General features: G+C 35.4%; 1 protein-coding gene and 1 long non-coding RNA gene across 2 annotated transcripts in view; both read left to right on the top strand.

Moving 5' to 3' along the window:
- The first annotated feature begins 6,720 nt into the window (after positions 1 to 6,720).
- The window catches only part of LOC141486244 (uncharacterized), a 41,594-nt gene continuing 35,198 nt past the window's right edge, over positions 6,721 to 13,116 (top strand). The window contains exon 1 of the long non-coding RNA XR_012467722.1: positions 6,721 to 6,916. This is a non-coding gene — a long non-coding RNA (uncharacterized lncRNA). The remainder of the gene's footprint in view (positions 6,917 to 13,116) is intronic.
- On the top strand, positions 8,741 to 10,460 carry LOC141486217 (uncharacterized). The gene is made up of 2 exons (XM_074183946.1): positions 8,741 to 9,384; positions 9,444 to 10,460. Exons 1-2 carry the CDS (start codon positions 9,214 to 9,216, stop codon positions 9,732 to 9,734), a joined length of 462 nt encoding a protein of 153 aa, XP_074040047.1. The 5' UTR covers positions 8,741 to 9,213; the 3' UTR covers positions 9,735 to 10,460.

Genomic DNA, 13,116 nt, shown 5'->3' with positions numbered 1-13,116 from the left:
GAGCTGATGACGACGAAGGTTGTCACTACGGGTAAAAGATTTACCACATTCACAAGAATACATTTTCTATGATATGTTCTCACTAACTCACTCGATGGAAACTGACATAACCAACACTCGCCCGCTTCTTAAATACCATAATCCACGTCGCCTGCGCATCACCGTAGAGAGTGAGGGTAGGTAAGGACACATCGATGCATCCGCTAGAGATGTCTGACGTCACAGCCAAGCCCATCTACCAATTTGATGCGATAACAGTTGCCGGCACGAGCAAGCAGTGATCGTTGCGCTCTCGGAGAGGGCAGACGTTTGCACAGTCCTCGCCCGCCTGCGTGTCACCATCAATAGCGAGGGTAGGGTGATGCGTTACGTCACATCATTCACTGCTTCGAGAGCGATAGCCGAACAAGCAATTGTCGTTGCGCTCTCGGAGAAGACAGACGTTAGCACAGTCCTCGCCCGCCTGCGTGTCACCATTGATGGCGAGTCTGGGGCGTTACGTCACATCCTTCACTACATCGAGGGAGGTGAGAGCAGACCGATGAATACGCATTACTCTGCCACACGTCGTGGAGTGAACATGTCGCTCTCTAGCCGTTGAACGGTTATTGCTGTGACGTCACTCCACTACTAACTTGGTGCCCTCACACCGATGGAGCATTCATTACTTGGAGGATCTTCGAAGTATGCAGACGTATGTTTGTACATAGACAAACAAGCACATGATGAAACCCTGTACCGTGCATTCTCTAACACACACACACACACACACATACACACACAAAATCTCATATGAAAAAAAAATCTGAACGATCCATGCACCAGACACTTCAAGGTCACAACGCCTTGACTTCACTGCACAACAAAAAAAAAGCAAATAACACGTCATATTGGTGGGGGAGTATTAGAACCGGGAAAAAATTTCTGAACGATCCATACACCACACCCTTCAAGGTCACATCACCTTGACTTCACCAAACAACAACCAATAAAAAACCAATTAATACGTCATAGTGGTGGGGGGAGGCTTAGAACCGGCTCAAATCTCCTACTGATAGAATTTCTACAGTCCCGAAACAGCCAATCCTACTACCTGATCTGAGCCTAGAAGTCGAATCCATTCCAAACCTGAATTCCAGCCTTCAGTTAGAGGATATTAAACTGGACGAACTTCATGAAATCAAAACTCAAATTATTAATAATCAACCAGACGTGTCATTTGGAAGAATTTCACACACCCCTAGTTTGTGGACAATAGCTATTTACTTAGTATTGTTCACAGTATTGCTGTACATCTGTTATATGAAGCTGATATTGCCATGGTATATCCATAGACGACCCAGTCAAGGCCCAAGAGGAGACATAGAACTTTCCGATGTTCAACTCCCTCGCTAACCCTCCGGAGTTGAATTTTGTGGGAGAGGAATTACATCAATGTCCAACACGGTTCCCATAGAAAGAATGCTGAGTCTACGAAAGCGTACACCGGAAGATAAGCCGACTTGCGAAGATTCCAGGGAACTGGCCGGCATTCATAATCAAACTTTCTTACTGTAAAGACGTACCTTTGTCTAATTATTTTGTTGTACTAAATAAATTGATATTTTAAAAAAGGACTTTGAGTGTTCGATAAGTTATTTCGCCTCTAACAGGACGTCAGTGGTCGATTGAAAAATATCCCTCCTGGAATAATAATGAAGAGAATGAATACGATTCATTGTTATCCAGGTTATCCGATTAATTTTATTTGTCGATATAAAAAAACAATAAAAATCTACAGTTGTTTTTTTTCATTCATTATGCACTCATCCAACCACTAGACCCTTTTTGATGATAAACAAAATATCAAGAGTAAGCTTATAAACTTCTTGTGAAATCTTCATCGTTTAGGTTTGCTTTATAAACTCGGTATATTTCTGAAATAACTAATGACGAGAATCGATATCACTATCAAGCTTCTGAAAGGTCGTCAGTGGTCGATCCCTTTCAACAATCACGACTTTAAATAACCGGATATCGAGAGCCGATTACACTTACTCCGACCTAGTATTTTTTCCATCCTGTTTCACCAGAAAAATATTTCCTCAGGAATAATAATGAAGAGAATGAAAACGTGTTATATATCTTCCAGGTTATCTGATTAATTTTATTTATCGCTATAAAAAATCAATAACAATCTACAGTTGTTTTTTTTCTATTCATAATGGACTCATCCAACCATTTTTAAATTGGAACAAGCTTTCAACTTCTTTTCGTATTTTAAGAACGCATCCAATAATTTTAAAACTCCAAAGCTTATCGATGAGATTCACATTTTCTTGTATAAATATGAAGTGACGTTTTCGAGGCGACCACAACGACCGCGGTCATTACGTGGAACGGTTATAGGAGCATTTTGATCCTTGTGAGTGTTTAGTGGAACGCACGATAAATAAAATCTAATCAAATCAAAATATGTTTTATTATCCGAGATCTGAACATCTTATTGGCAAAGTCTAGTAGAGTAAAACGTGTATATGGGACAATTAATAAATATAAACTATAAAATAATGCTTAGAGACAAGAGCAGAGTATATGGACAGAACAATTTTAAGCCCGGCTGAACAGATGGAAATATAAGTAAATGAATATATGAATATTGAGTGAATGTAAATATATATTGCTACATAATGAACATGATAGCCATTTCGTGTTGATTTCAATAACTTGTTTACACAAAGCTACGTTCCAATTACTCGATAGAGCCTTGGTAGAATTCGTTCACACTATAATAGGGCCTCCCAACAAAGAATTCTTTCACCTTCTTTCTGATTTTTTTTCATTAAATATTCGCCTTGAAATAATGGAAAGGTGATTAAATAATTTCTTACTACTGAAAATAATAGAATTTTGTGTAAGGGCTAGAGTAGGTGTCGGAAGGTAAATGAAGTAAGACTGACGTGTGCCTACTATAAGTTGAGGTGGTATTAAATTGATTTTTATATTTTTTGTGGATAAGACAACTTGTTTCCAAAATAAAAAGACATACTAAGGTAAAATTTTTTGCTTCACAAATAATGGGCGGCATGAATTCCTGTAGCTAGCCTTGCATAAATATCTGATGGATCTTTTTTGTAGAGAGAATATCGAACCACCAAATATTTATATTTAACACAGATAACAAGTGAGCACTTTCATTTATATAATTGTGACGTTGACCATTTCAGATTTCGGATACATCAGACAGAGAAGTATGATTGTTTTGCATCTGATCTGACATACCAATCGGAAAAACCGAGGATTTTCATTTAAATAATCACATCAATACCGAGGCCTACTTTACTCTTACTCATATCTCAATTACTCTAGGAGTGTTTATAATTGGCAATACATCAGACTATATCGTAAGAAAAAACTTTCAACTATTTTTTTTAAATTTTTGTGGGGGTTCTCTTGAGATCCGAGAAATAAAAAAGGCGGTGGGGGCCAGATTTAGAGAATACAGTTGATGCAATTCGGGAAATTTTGCCACCGTTTTCATTGATTTGTGACTTGGTGCATTGTCTTGATGAAACAGCACTGTTTTTCTTCAACTAGGGCTAGTTTTTTGTAATTTACTCTCCAAATGTTATTTAATAGCCGCTGTTGATGATTTTATCCTTTTCAAGATAGCCAATGAATGTTATATCATGCACATCCCAAAATACTGATACCATATCTCTACCAGCCGATTGGTGCGTCTTTGCACACTTTGGAGTGGATTGTTTTCATTCTGGTGTGGAATGATCGAGCCATGTTTCACCCATTGTCATACATCGAAGCATAAATTTGGTTTTTTTTATGGTGGAACAGCTTCAAACAATGCTCAGTTTCATCAATTCGTTGTTGTTTTGGGTGGATTGGTATCTTTGGAGCATCAGCTATCTCGACCGATTTCATTTTGAGGTCATCCAGAATTATATTGTGGACTTTTTTGGTGTTTTCGTCGGTGACGGTCTCTTTGGGGTGTCCACTGGGTGCATCGTCCTCAGTGCTCATTTCACCTCGTTCAAACTTAGTACATAGTGCACATAGTGCATTGTTTTGGCTAGAATATTAGAAGACAGGTTTAAAAACCCATAGTTGTGTCTTCATCATCATCATGGTTTGAGTTTGAAAATAAGAAATGTTCGAATTTTTTCTTTTCGTAGTCATGGTCATGGGGAGCAAGTAATTACCTCAGGTACGCGCCTGATCATAATACTTCATCGGTTTTTAAGAAAACAAGTTCAGTTATGGTGATCTATTTAAATCCAGTGGGTCATTCATTAGAATGTTTGAATTTTTAAGTTTATTAATTTCCATTGCTTCATAATGATTCAGCATTTAACCTTCATTTTCTGTGTGCAAAATTTCGAAATCTTCGTTAACTATATTATTTTCTTCTAAAAGATGATTGTAATATGTTGAACTTTTTTTTATTTATATAGTGTTGAGTTTTATTTTGAATAAGAATCACTTTGTATTTGTTTTGACATTTTGAAAAATAGTTGAATGACAGTTTTTGTAAACAAGAAGAATAAAAAACGCTTTTGAAGGAAAAAAGGAAAAAGTTTGCGTTTTATTTATAGCAGTATATTCAGAAACGATAAACATTGTGCCGGTCTTCGAGCGGATATACTAATAGTGCACATTTCTAGGTAAATATAAACATATAGCTCATATAATTCTCCTGGATATGATTCCTAAATGTTTTGCAAGTTTGGACACCTTAGGACACGTTCCACACTTTAACTTACATACTCCTGATTTCTCTTAGTTGGATGTTTTGTCTTCATCATTTTTAACTTCAATGTTTCGTCAAGTAAAAAGCGAGTTTTCATTATGAGAAGTGAATGACGAGAGACTATTTTATTGGCAGTGTTTCAAAATTGATCAACAAAAATTAATGGAATTCGGGGGGTTTCAGTTGTCAATCTTCGTGCTGTATAGACATGTTTCAAATCCTTATCCATATATTGGTGAGTAGATATAATTGTAGTACTGGGTTGTCACAATTGAATCATTTTGATTTAAATTAGGATTTGATACAAGTGGTTTATTCAATGAAAATCAGTGACTTAATGAAATGTGTTCCAATTTATTTTCTTTCACAGATAACTATATTTTAAAGAGTAGGGTCTTTCGCATCTGAGAAATCAATGTTATTATTATACTCTTGAGTTTTGTCAAAAGATTTGTTTTTTTATATGTCTACTTTGACTTGTAAAAACTCAGTTGATAGTTATTCAATTCAATCTAAATGAGCATCATTTGAATCAGTGCACTTTTGCCAACGTAACACAAGTCGATTAATTTCGTCAGCATAAAAATTGCGTGCTCGGAATTTGATGGAGTCAAGGAAGGCCGTTTTTGCTTGGTCCTGATTGGCGAAGGTTGAAAAACTGGTAGTCGGTTGGAGAGAGGTCTGGGAACTATGGTGGGTGAGGTGGAAGATCGACGCTCAATTCGTTAAATTTTTGGGCAGACGTGCGTTGTTGTGGAGCAGCATCGGAACTCTTCTGTTGACCAGTGCCAGCTGCTGCTGACACAATTTTCGGTATATTTCGTCGATTTTCTCACAGTGAGACTGATGTGTTGGTTTGGACCGTTTGCAGAAAGTTATAAGGAATCACACCAGCCGTTGACCATCATGCAATAACCATGACTTTTTTGGTGGGTTTTTGCCTTTGGGAAGTGCTTGGATGATCATCAGTATCCAACCATTGTCCTGAACGTCTCCTACTATCAGATTCAGAATAGGATCATTTTGGCTGCGCAAAATCAAAGAAGAATAGACTCGAAAGGTGACAATTTTTGTCAATTGTTCAAATCGTGGGGCACTCACTTTCGAGCTCTATAACCTTTCCAATACGTTTTAAATCAACAAAAACCGCATGGGAGCTGTTTGTGTAGGGTCAGTTTCCACCAGGATCCTCAAATCCTCGTATCGGAGTACTGTAGGTCTTTTAGATATTCTTTGTAATAATGACTACTTTATAATAGTTTATTTGAAAAGATTTTATTATGGAAAACTGCAACAGTATAGTTCAATACTTCAAACATTACCCGGTTTCGTCTTCATTCTATCAAACTTGTCATTTGTCATATTTTTTAGTACAAGTATAGTGCGCTCAGATATGAATTTTCTATCACCCCTTCTCAATTTGAATGTTACAACAAAAATAAACATTTGAATTGGGTATAATGGGTGTCTGATAGGATATAAGCAGGGGTATTTCTGATATTCTTCAATCAAAGTACTAACATGTGCAGACGACCAAACTATTTAAACGACAGATTAACTTATAGGAGATATATCAAATATATGAGTAATTTTATCTGTATTTTACATCATATTGTCTTTTGAAAACATCGATATTTATCACAGTCATAACCCTAAAAACTGATAGACATATGCTATGCACACGCGCTCCAACATAATCGGAATGAAAAATATTGAATGTTCAATTTTTCATATAGTTTCCGAATCAATATCCGTGTTTCTGTATGAAATGATACAGTAAAATCTGTTCACAGTTTCTCATTCACAAAATAGATGAAAAACTGAATCGGGTTATACGGAGTTAAAATGTGGTCAAATTTGGTTTTGAATATGATATTTGTTAACAACTGGCCAGATAGTCTTTGCTGCTGGGGCCAAGAAGAAGATAGTTTTGAATTCTATATGACAGTCTGTCAAATTTTATTTTTCATCAAAATAACATGGTGGAATTCCACTCCTGTTGTTTCACCTGTAAATTATTCAGATGTGTTAGTGTGTAGTGTGAAAATAGAAAGCCTTACATATCATGTGCAACTTTGAATATTTTTAACTTTGTTTATAAAATGATTTCGTCATCTCTGACATGTGATGTTTGGAAAACACAAGGTTTGAACACTGCTAACCTCACTAACAGTAAGTTATGCCTATTTTATTATTAATATCTTATTTTTATCTTATATAATAATTTGAAGCTATTCCCTGATGATTTCTAATTTGCTGCCTACATAAATAACATCATAGTTTTAAATTGAAGGGGTTATATTTTTAGGAGTGACTAATACACATCCATGTATAGAGTTTCAAATTGATTACTTCCTTCCTTTCTTTGGAAGATTGTCTCATCCCTTTTTTTGTATCAAATGGAGTAGTAGAAAGCCAAAAACTTTCTTTCCCAAAAAATCATAGTTTTGTTCTTGACTGGTCAGCAAATACTACCATTCAAATAATATATACATGTATTCCAATAAAACTGTATATTTGTGAAAATTCAAGTTGTTTTTAACTTATGTAAACGCAACACATGAAGTAAGTATTTTGTATTTGTATATTTCATATTCAATGCTGCATAACTCTCCAACCTATCGGATTGCTAAGTGAAAACATTTGCAAATCCCAAGTTCAGTTATCAGTGTGAAAGCAGCCACGAGTTCTAGCCATGGATTTGTCGATGCGAAGCGGGAGATACGATAATCAGCGGCTCCCAAAATACGGAACAAATTAATGGCCAGCCATGAATTTACTGAACAACCTGAAATGTATGTGATTAAAAACAACTATAACAATAAATCCTGCATATCAAAAATTGTCGAGAATATCAAGTCATTAGAAATTGTTGGAATATTATTAAAGAAAATCCATGATCATCAAATCCATAACTTATTAAAATATTTCGTGGATGGAGATTTTTTTGGAAATGCATTCAGCATTCAGCATACAGAATAAGACCCTTATGCCAAAATATTTTGTCGGGCAGAAAATCAACCCCCACCCCGAATTAAATAATTTTCAAAGAAAAATCCATAACTCTTTCAAATATTGTTTGAATTGGGATTTTTTTCTTTGAATGTATCCATTCCAGCGCACTCGGAAAGACCCTTATGTCAGAATATTTTGTCGGGCAGAAAATCAACCCCCACCCAGAATTAAATAATTTTCAAAGAAAAATCCATAACTCTTTCAAATATTGTTTGAATTGGAATTTTTTTCTTTGAATGTATTCATTTTAGCGTACTCAAGAAGAACCCTATGCCAAAATATTTTGTCGGGCAGAAAATCAACCCCCACCCCGAATTAAATGATTTTCAAAGAAAAATCCATAACTCTTTCAAATATTGTTTGGTTCGTGATTTTTTTCTGTGAATGTATTGATTTTAGCGTACTTGAGAAGACCCATATGCCAAAATATTTTGTCGGGCAGAAAATCAACCCCCACCCCGAATTAAATAATTTTCAAAGAAAAATCCATAACTCTTTCAAATATTGTTTGAATTGGGATTTTTTTCTTTGAATGTATTCATTCCAGCGCACTCGAAAAGACCTCTGTGTCAAAATATTTTGTCGGGCAGAAAATCAACCCCCACCCCGAATAAAACAATTTTCTGAAAAAAATCCATAACTCTTTGAAATACTGTTTGAATTGGAAAGTTTTTCTATGAATGTATTCATTTTAGCGTACTCATAAAGACCCTTATGTTAAAATATTTTGTCGGGCAGAAAATCAACCCCCGAATAAAATAATTTTCTGATAAAAATACATAACAAAACATTCAAGTTTTGGACGATACAAGAAAGTCACATAGGAATTAAAAGACTCCGATCACGATAAATCAAACCAATTTGATCTATATTTGATGACAGAAGAAGAAAAACAATCAGTTGGTAGAGCAGAATGTTTAATATGTGGAAAATTTTTCAAAATACGAGGATTGAAAATCCACATGCGAAAAGTGCATTCTAAACCAATCGATACTACAAGTTCCTATAAAAATTCCAATCCCGATAATGATTTCGAAGAAGAATTTGATCCTGGAAACAAAGAAGTTCCATTTCATATCCATTTATCTAATTTGAGAAGAAATATTAGTTATTTATGTATCAAGGGAATTAGGAGGGCCTTAATTACCGATGGCAAAGTTTGCGTCCCGAGGGCCTCTGGCCCGAGAGACAGCAATTGCCTGAGGTTATTAAGGCTCATTAATTCCCGTGGTACATAGATAATTTTATTTCTGACCGATTTCAATAAAATTTTGTTCATTTTTGAAACGGAAAAATGTACCAATTCATTACCTTCCCGGTATATTTGAATCAGGTACTGTTGATTATAGTAGAGTTTTCTTGTTGCTAGGTTGTTGCTATGTTACTTGTTTATAAACAGAACTTTGTTATCAAGCTGTGTTTGCGGTGAAAACGTATTTTCTACCCCAAATATAATGGAGGATATTTTGAAAAAAGCTGAACAAGCAAGAGAATCATTAATTCCATCGAAAAGTGAAGCCGTATACCAAAAAGAATACAAGATATATCTGGACTGGCTGACACGGAAAAATGTTATGCCAAAAGATGTCACTGAAACTGTATTTCTGGCATATTTTCAAGAACTGGTAAGGAATTTTCTATGTTTTTCGGTAGATTTGGTAGTAATTGTGTTTATTCGTTTCAGTCAGAAACGTATAGTCCGAATTCTTTATGGACTAAATGGTCAATGCTGAAATCGATGGTGACTATTAATGAGAAACGAGATATCACCAAGTTCAATGAACTACAGGCTTTTTTGAAACGGAAGAGTAAGAGTTATAAGCCGAAAAAGTCTGCTGTTTTATCTCCTAAAGATGTTATCAAGAACAGAAGCTCCAGCCATACAAAAGAAGAAATTGTTTCCAGTGGCGGAAGTAATTTTCAGGGAACATTTCAAAATTGTACATTTATTATTTGTAATGACGTGAATAAATAAAACATTTCAATCACAACAATAGTGAAGAAAAATTTGAATAGTTTCAATAATAACATTACGAGATCGACTAATTGTTATGCCAAAATTTCGAATAAACATACAAATTATAATGACATCCTCAAAAAACAAGTACTCTCGAAAGTTTCTGACGGTGATATAACAGCAGCTGTTAGATTTCTCTGTTCTACTGATAGTCCTGCTGAATTTGATGCTGCAACATTGGAAGAATTACGAAGTAAACTTCCTGCTTCTGAAAGATTATACAATTCTGGACAATACACAACTTCTCATAGACCTCTGGAAGTCTACGCTTGTAGATGTTCTCAGAGCAGTGAGATCTTTTCGCACCGGTTCTTGTGGAGGTCTTGATTCATTGCGACCGTCCCATATTCAAGATATGCTAAACTATAGTTTCGGTAGTTGTGGCGAACCTTTCCAATATGCTTCTTTCTGGAAATGTCAATCAAGACATACGTCCTATTTCATATGGTGCTTCTTTATGTGCGTTAAAGAAAAAGACTGGCGGTCTACGTCCTATAGCTGTTGGAAATTTTTATCGACGTTTAGTAGCGAAACTTGCTTGTTTCAATTTACGAGAAAGTCTTGGAAATCTATTTCGTCCCCAACAATTTGGATTCGAAACAAATGGTGGTTGCGAGGCAGTAGCCCATGCTGCCCGATGTTATATTAATCAAAACCCTAACCCAGTTGAAAAAACTTTTCTGAAACTTGATTTTAAGAATGCATTCAATACTATAGACAGGAGTTTCATGTTACATTCGGTGGCTAACGTCATACCAGACATATATCCTTTCATTGAACAATGTTACAGTCTTTCTTAATATTTGGTAACGAAATTATAATGTCCGAACAAGGAGTACAGCAGGGAGATCCACTTGGACCACTATTGTTCTGTCTTTCTATTCATCATATTATAACTAAAATATCCACTGAATTCAACGGCTGGTATCTGGATGATGGTTCAATTGGTGACAAAGCAAATGTGGTATTAGAAAATTTTCGTTACACAATAAGTCATTCGAAAGACCTGGGACTTGAACTAAATTTCATTTTTCTGGATAAACAGGACCCTAACAACATCGATCAATTTAACCTAATAGCTCCTGGTATACGAGTGATTGAAAAACCCAATTGGTTTCTTCTTGGTGCCCCATTATCTGATGATGCCTTAAAATTTGTTTGCAAGAAAAATTACAATCACTTCGTGTCATGTCAGGACGTTTATCTATTTTACCAACACATGTCGCATTCCATTTATTGAAAAATTCATTAGCCATTCCAAAATTATCGTATATTTTGAGGTGCAGCTCTACTTGGCATGACGAACAGGGATTACAAAATATCGATGACGAATTAAGAAGGATGCTGGAACTCATTACTTATAACCGTATCGAAGACGAAACTTGGTTACAGGCATCACTTCCAGTTTCTAGAGGAGGATTAGGAATTCGTTCAGCCACTTCACTCGCTCTGCCATCATTTCTGTCCTCATTTTGCAGTGTTTCCGATCTGATAGAAATTATCTTACAATACCCAAAGCCAATATCTGATTGTGTTTTTGATCGGGGAAAATCTCGTTGGGAATCTAGAACTGGCCAAACAATGAAAATTGAAGACATGAAAAACCAGAGGGCATGGGATAAACCATTACTAAGATCAAGCAACTAGTATTTTACTGAAGACAGCTTCTGACACTTCAAAAAATAAGGCTCGTCTTCTCGCAGTAACTGTGCAAGAATCTGGTGCTTGGTTAAATGCTGTTCCTGTAGCATCACTTGGGACTCTATTGGATGACGACTCTTTCAGACTTGCCATCGGATTTCGACTTGGTACACCACTGTGTGTTCAACACATTTGTAAATGTGGTGCATTTGGGGATGAATCAGGTACTTATGGGTTGAGCTGTCGTTTTAGCGCTGGTCGTTTATTTCGCCATTATGCGATTAATGATCTAATCAAAAGGGCTTTAACTTCAGCAAAAATCCCTGCGATTTTAGAACCCATAGGCACAAGTCGAGACGACGGAAAACGGCCGGATGGTATGACACTTGTTCCATGGAAAAATGGTAAATCTGTTGTTTGGGACTTGTGTAGATACATTAGCAACTTGCCGGAAATTTCAGAATTTGGGAAATAATTATATCTTTCGCCCAACAGCTTTTGAAACGTTTGGTATTTTTGGCTCTGAAACCTTATCTTTCATCAATGAAATTGGAAAAAAGGTAACCGATGAAACCCACGAATCAAGAGCCACATCTTTTCTCATTCAGAAAATTAGTATAGCCATCCAAAGAGGAAATGCAGCTTCGTTTTTCGGTACTCTCCCTGATTCCAAAAAACTTGATGAAATTTACTTTCCTGAAAACCAATTTCATAAAGAAAAGAGAGGTAATAAGAAACCATTTTATGAAATTAAAATAGAAGCAAATGGAAAGAATATTTTTTCTCAGCAAAATTCTCAAATGGGTTTCAAAGATATTTCGGATTGTTCAGTGATAAATTCTTCAGTCAAAACCTTTGGGTTAAATGATTTAAAAAATATTGGTAACACCTGTTTCATGAACAGCGTAATTCAATGTTTATCAAATACGAAATGGTTATTGGACGCTGAAATGAATACACTTCAAGGAAAAAATTCCCTTCCGAAAAATAATCGAAAGAGGTATGGATTTTTCTTTGAAAATTATTCAATTCGAGATGGGGCTTGATTTTCTGCCCGACAAAATATTTTGACATAGGGTTCTTTTTAAGTAAGCTAAAATGAATACATTCAAAGAAAAAAATCCTAATTCAAACAATATTTGAAAGAGTTATGGATTTTTCTTTGAAAATTATTTTATTTGGAGTGGGGGTCGATTTTCTGCCCGACAAAATATTTTGACATAGGGTTCTTTTCAAGTACGCTGAAATAAATACATTCATAGAGAAAATTACAAATTCAAACAGTATTTCAAAGAGTTATGGACTTTTTTCAGAAAATTATTTTATTCGGGGTGGGGGTTGATTTTCTGCCCGACAAAATATTTTGACATAGGGGTCTTTTCAAGTACGCTAAAATGAATACATTCAAAGAAAAAAATCCCAATTCAAACAATATTTGAAAGAGTTATGGATTTTTCTTTGAAAATCATTTTATTCGGAGTGGGAGTCGATTTTCTGCCCGACAAAATATTTTGACATAGGATTCTTTTTAAGTACGCTAAAATGAATACATTCAAAGAAAAAAATCCCAATTCAAACAATATTTGAAAGAATTATGGATTTTTCGTTGAAAATTATTTTATTCGGGGTGGGGGTTGATTTTCTGCCCGACGAAATATTTTGACATAGGGTTCTTTTTAAGTACGCTAAAATGAATACA

The sequence above is a fragment of the Leptinotarsa decemlineata genome, unplaced genomic scaffold (assembly GCF_025532065.1).
Source record: "Leptinotarsa decemlineata unplaced genomic scaffold, Ldec_3_MD MMD2_tig00026347_RagTag_RagTag, whole genome shotgun sequence".
NCBI classification, from domain to species: Eukaryota; Metazoa; Arthropoda; class Insecta; order Coleoptera; family Chrysomelidae; genus Leptinotarsa; species Leptinotarsa decemlineata.
This window is presented reverse-complemented; position numbering and strand designations above follow the sequence as displayed.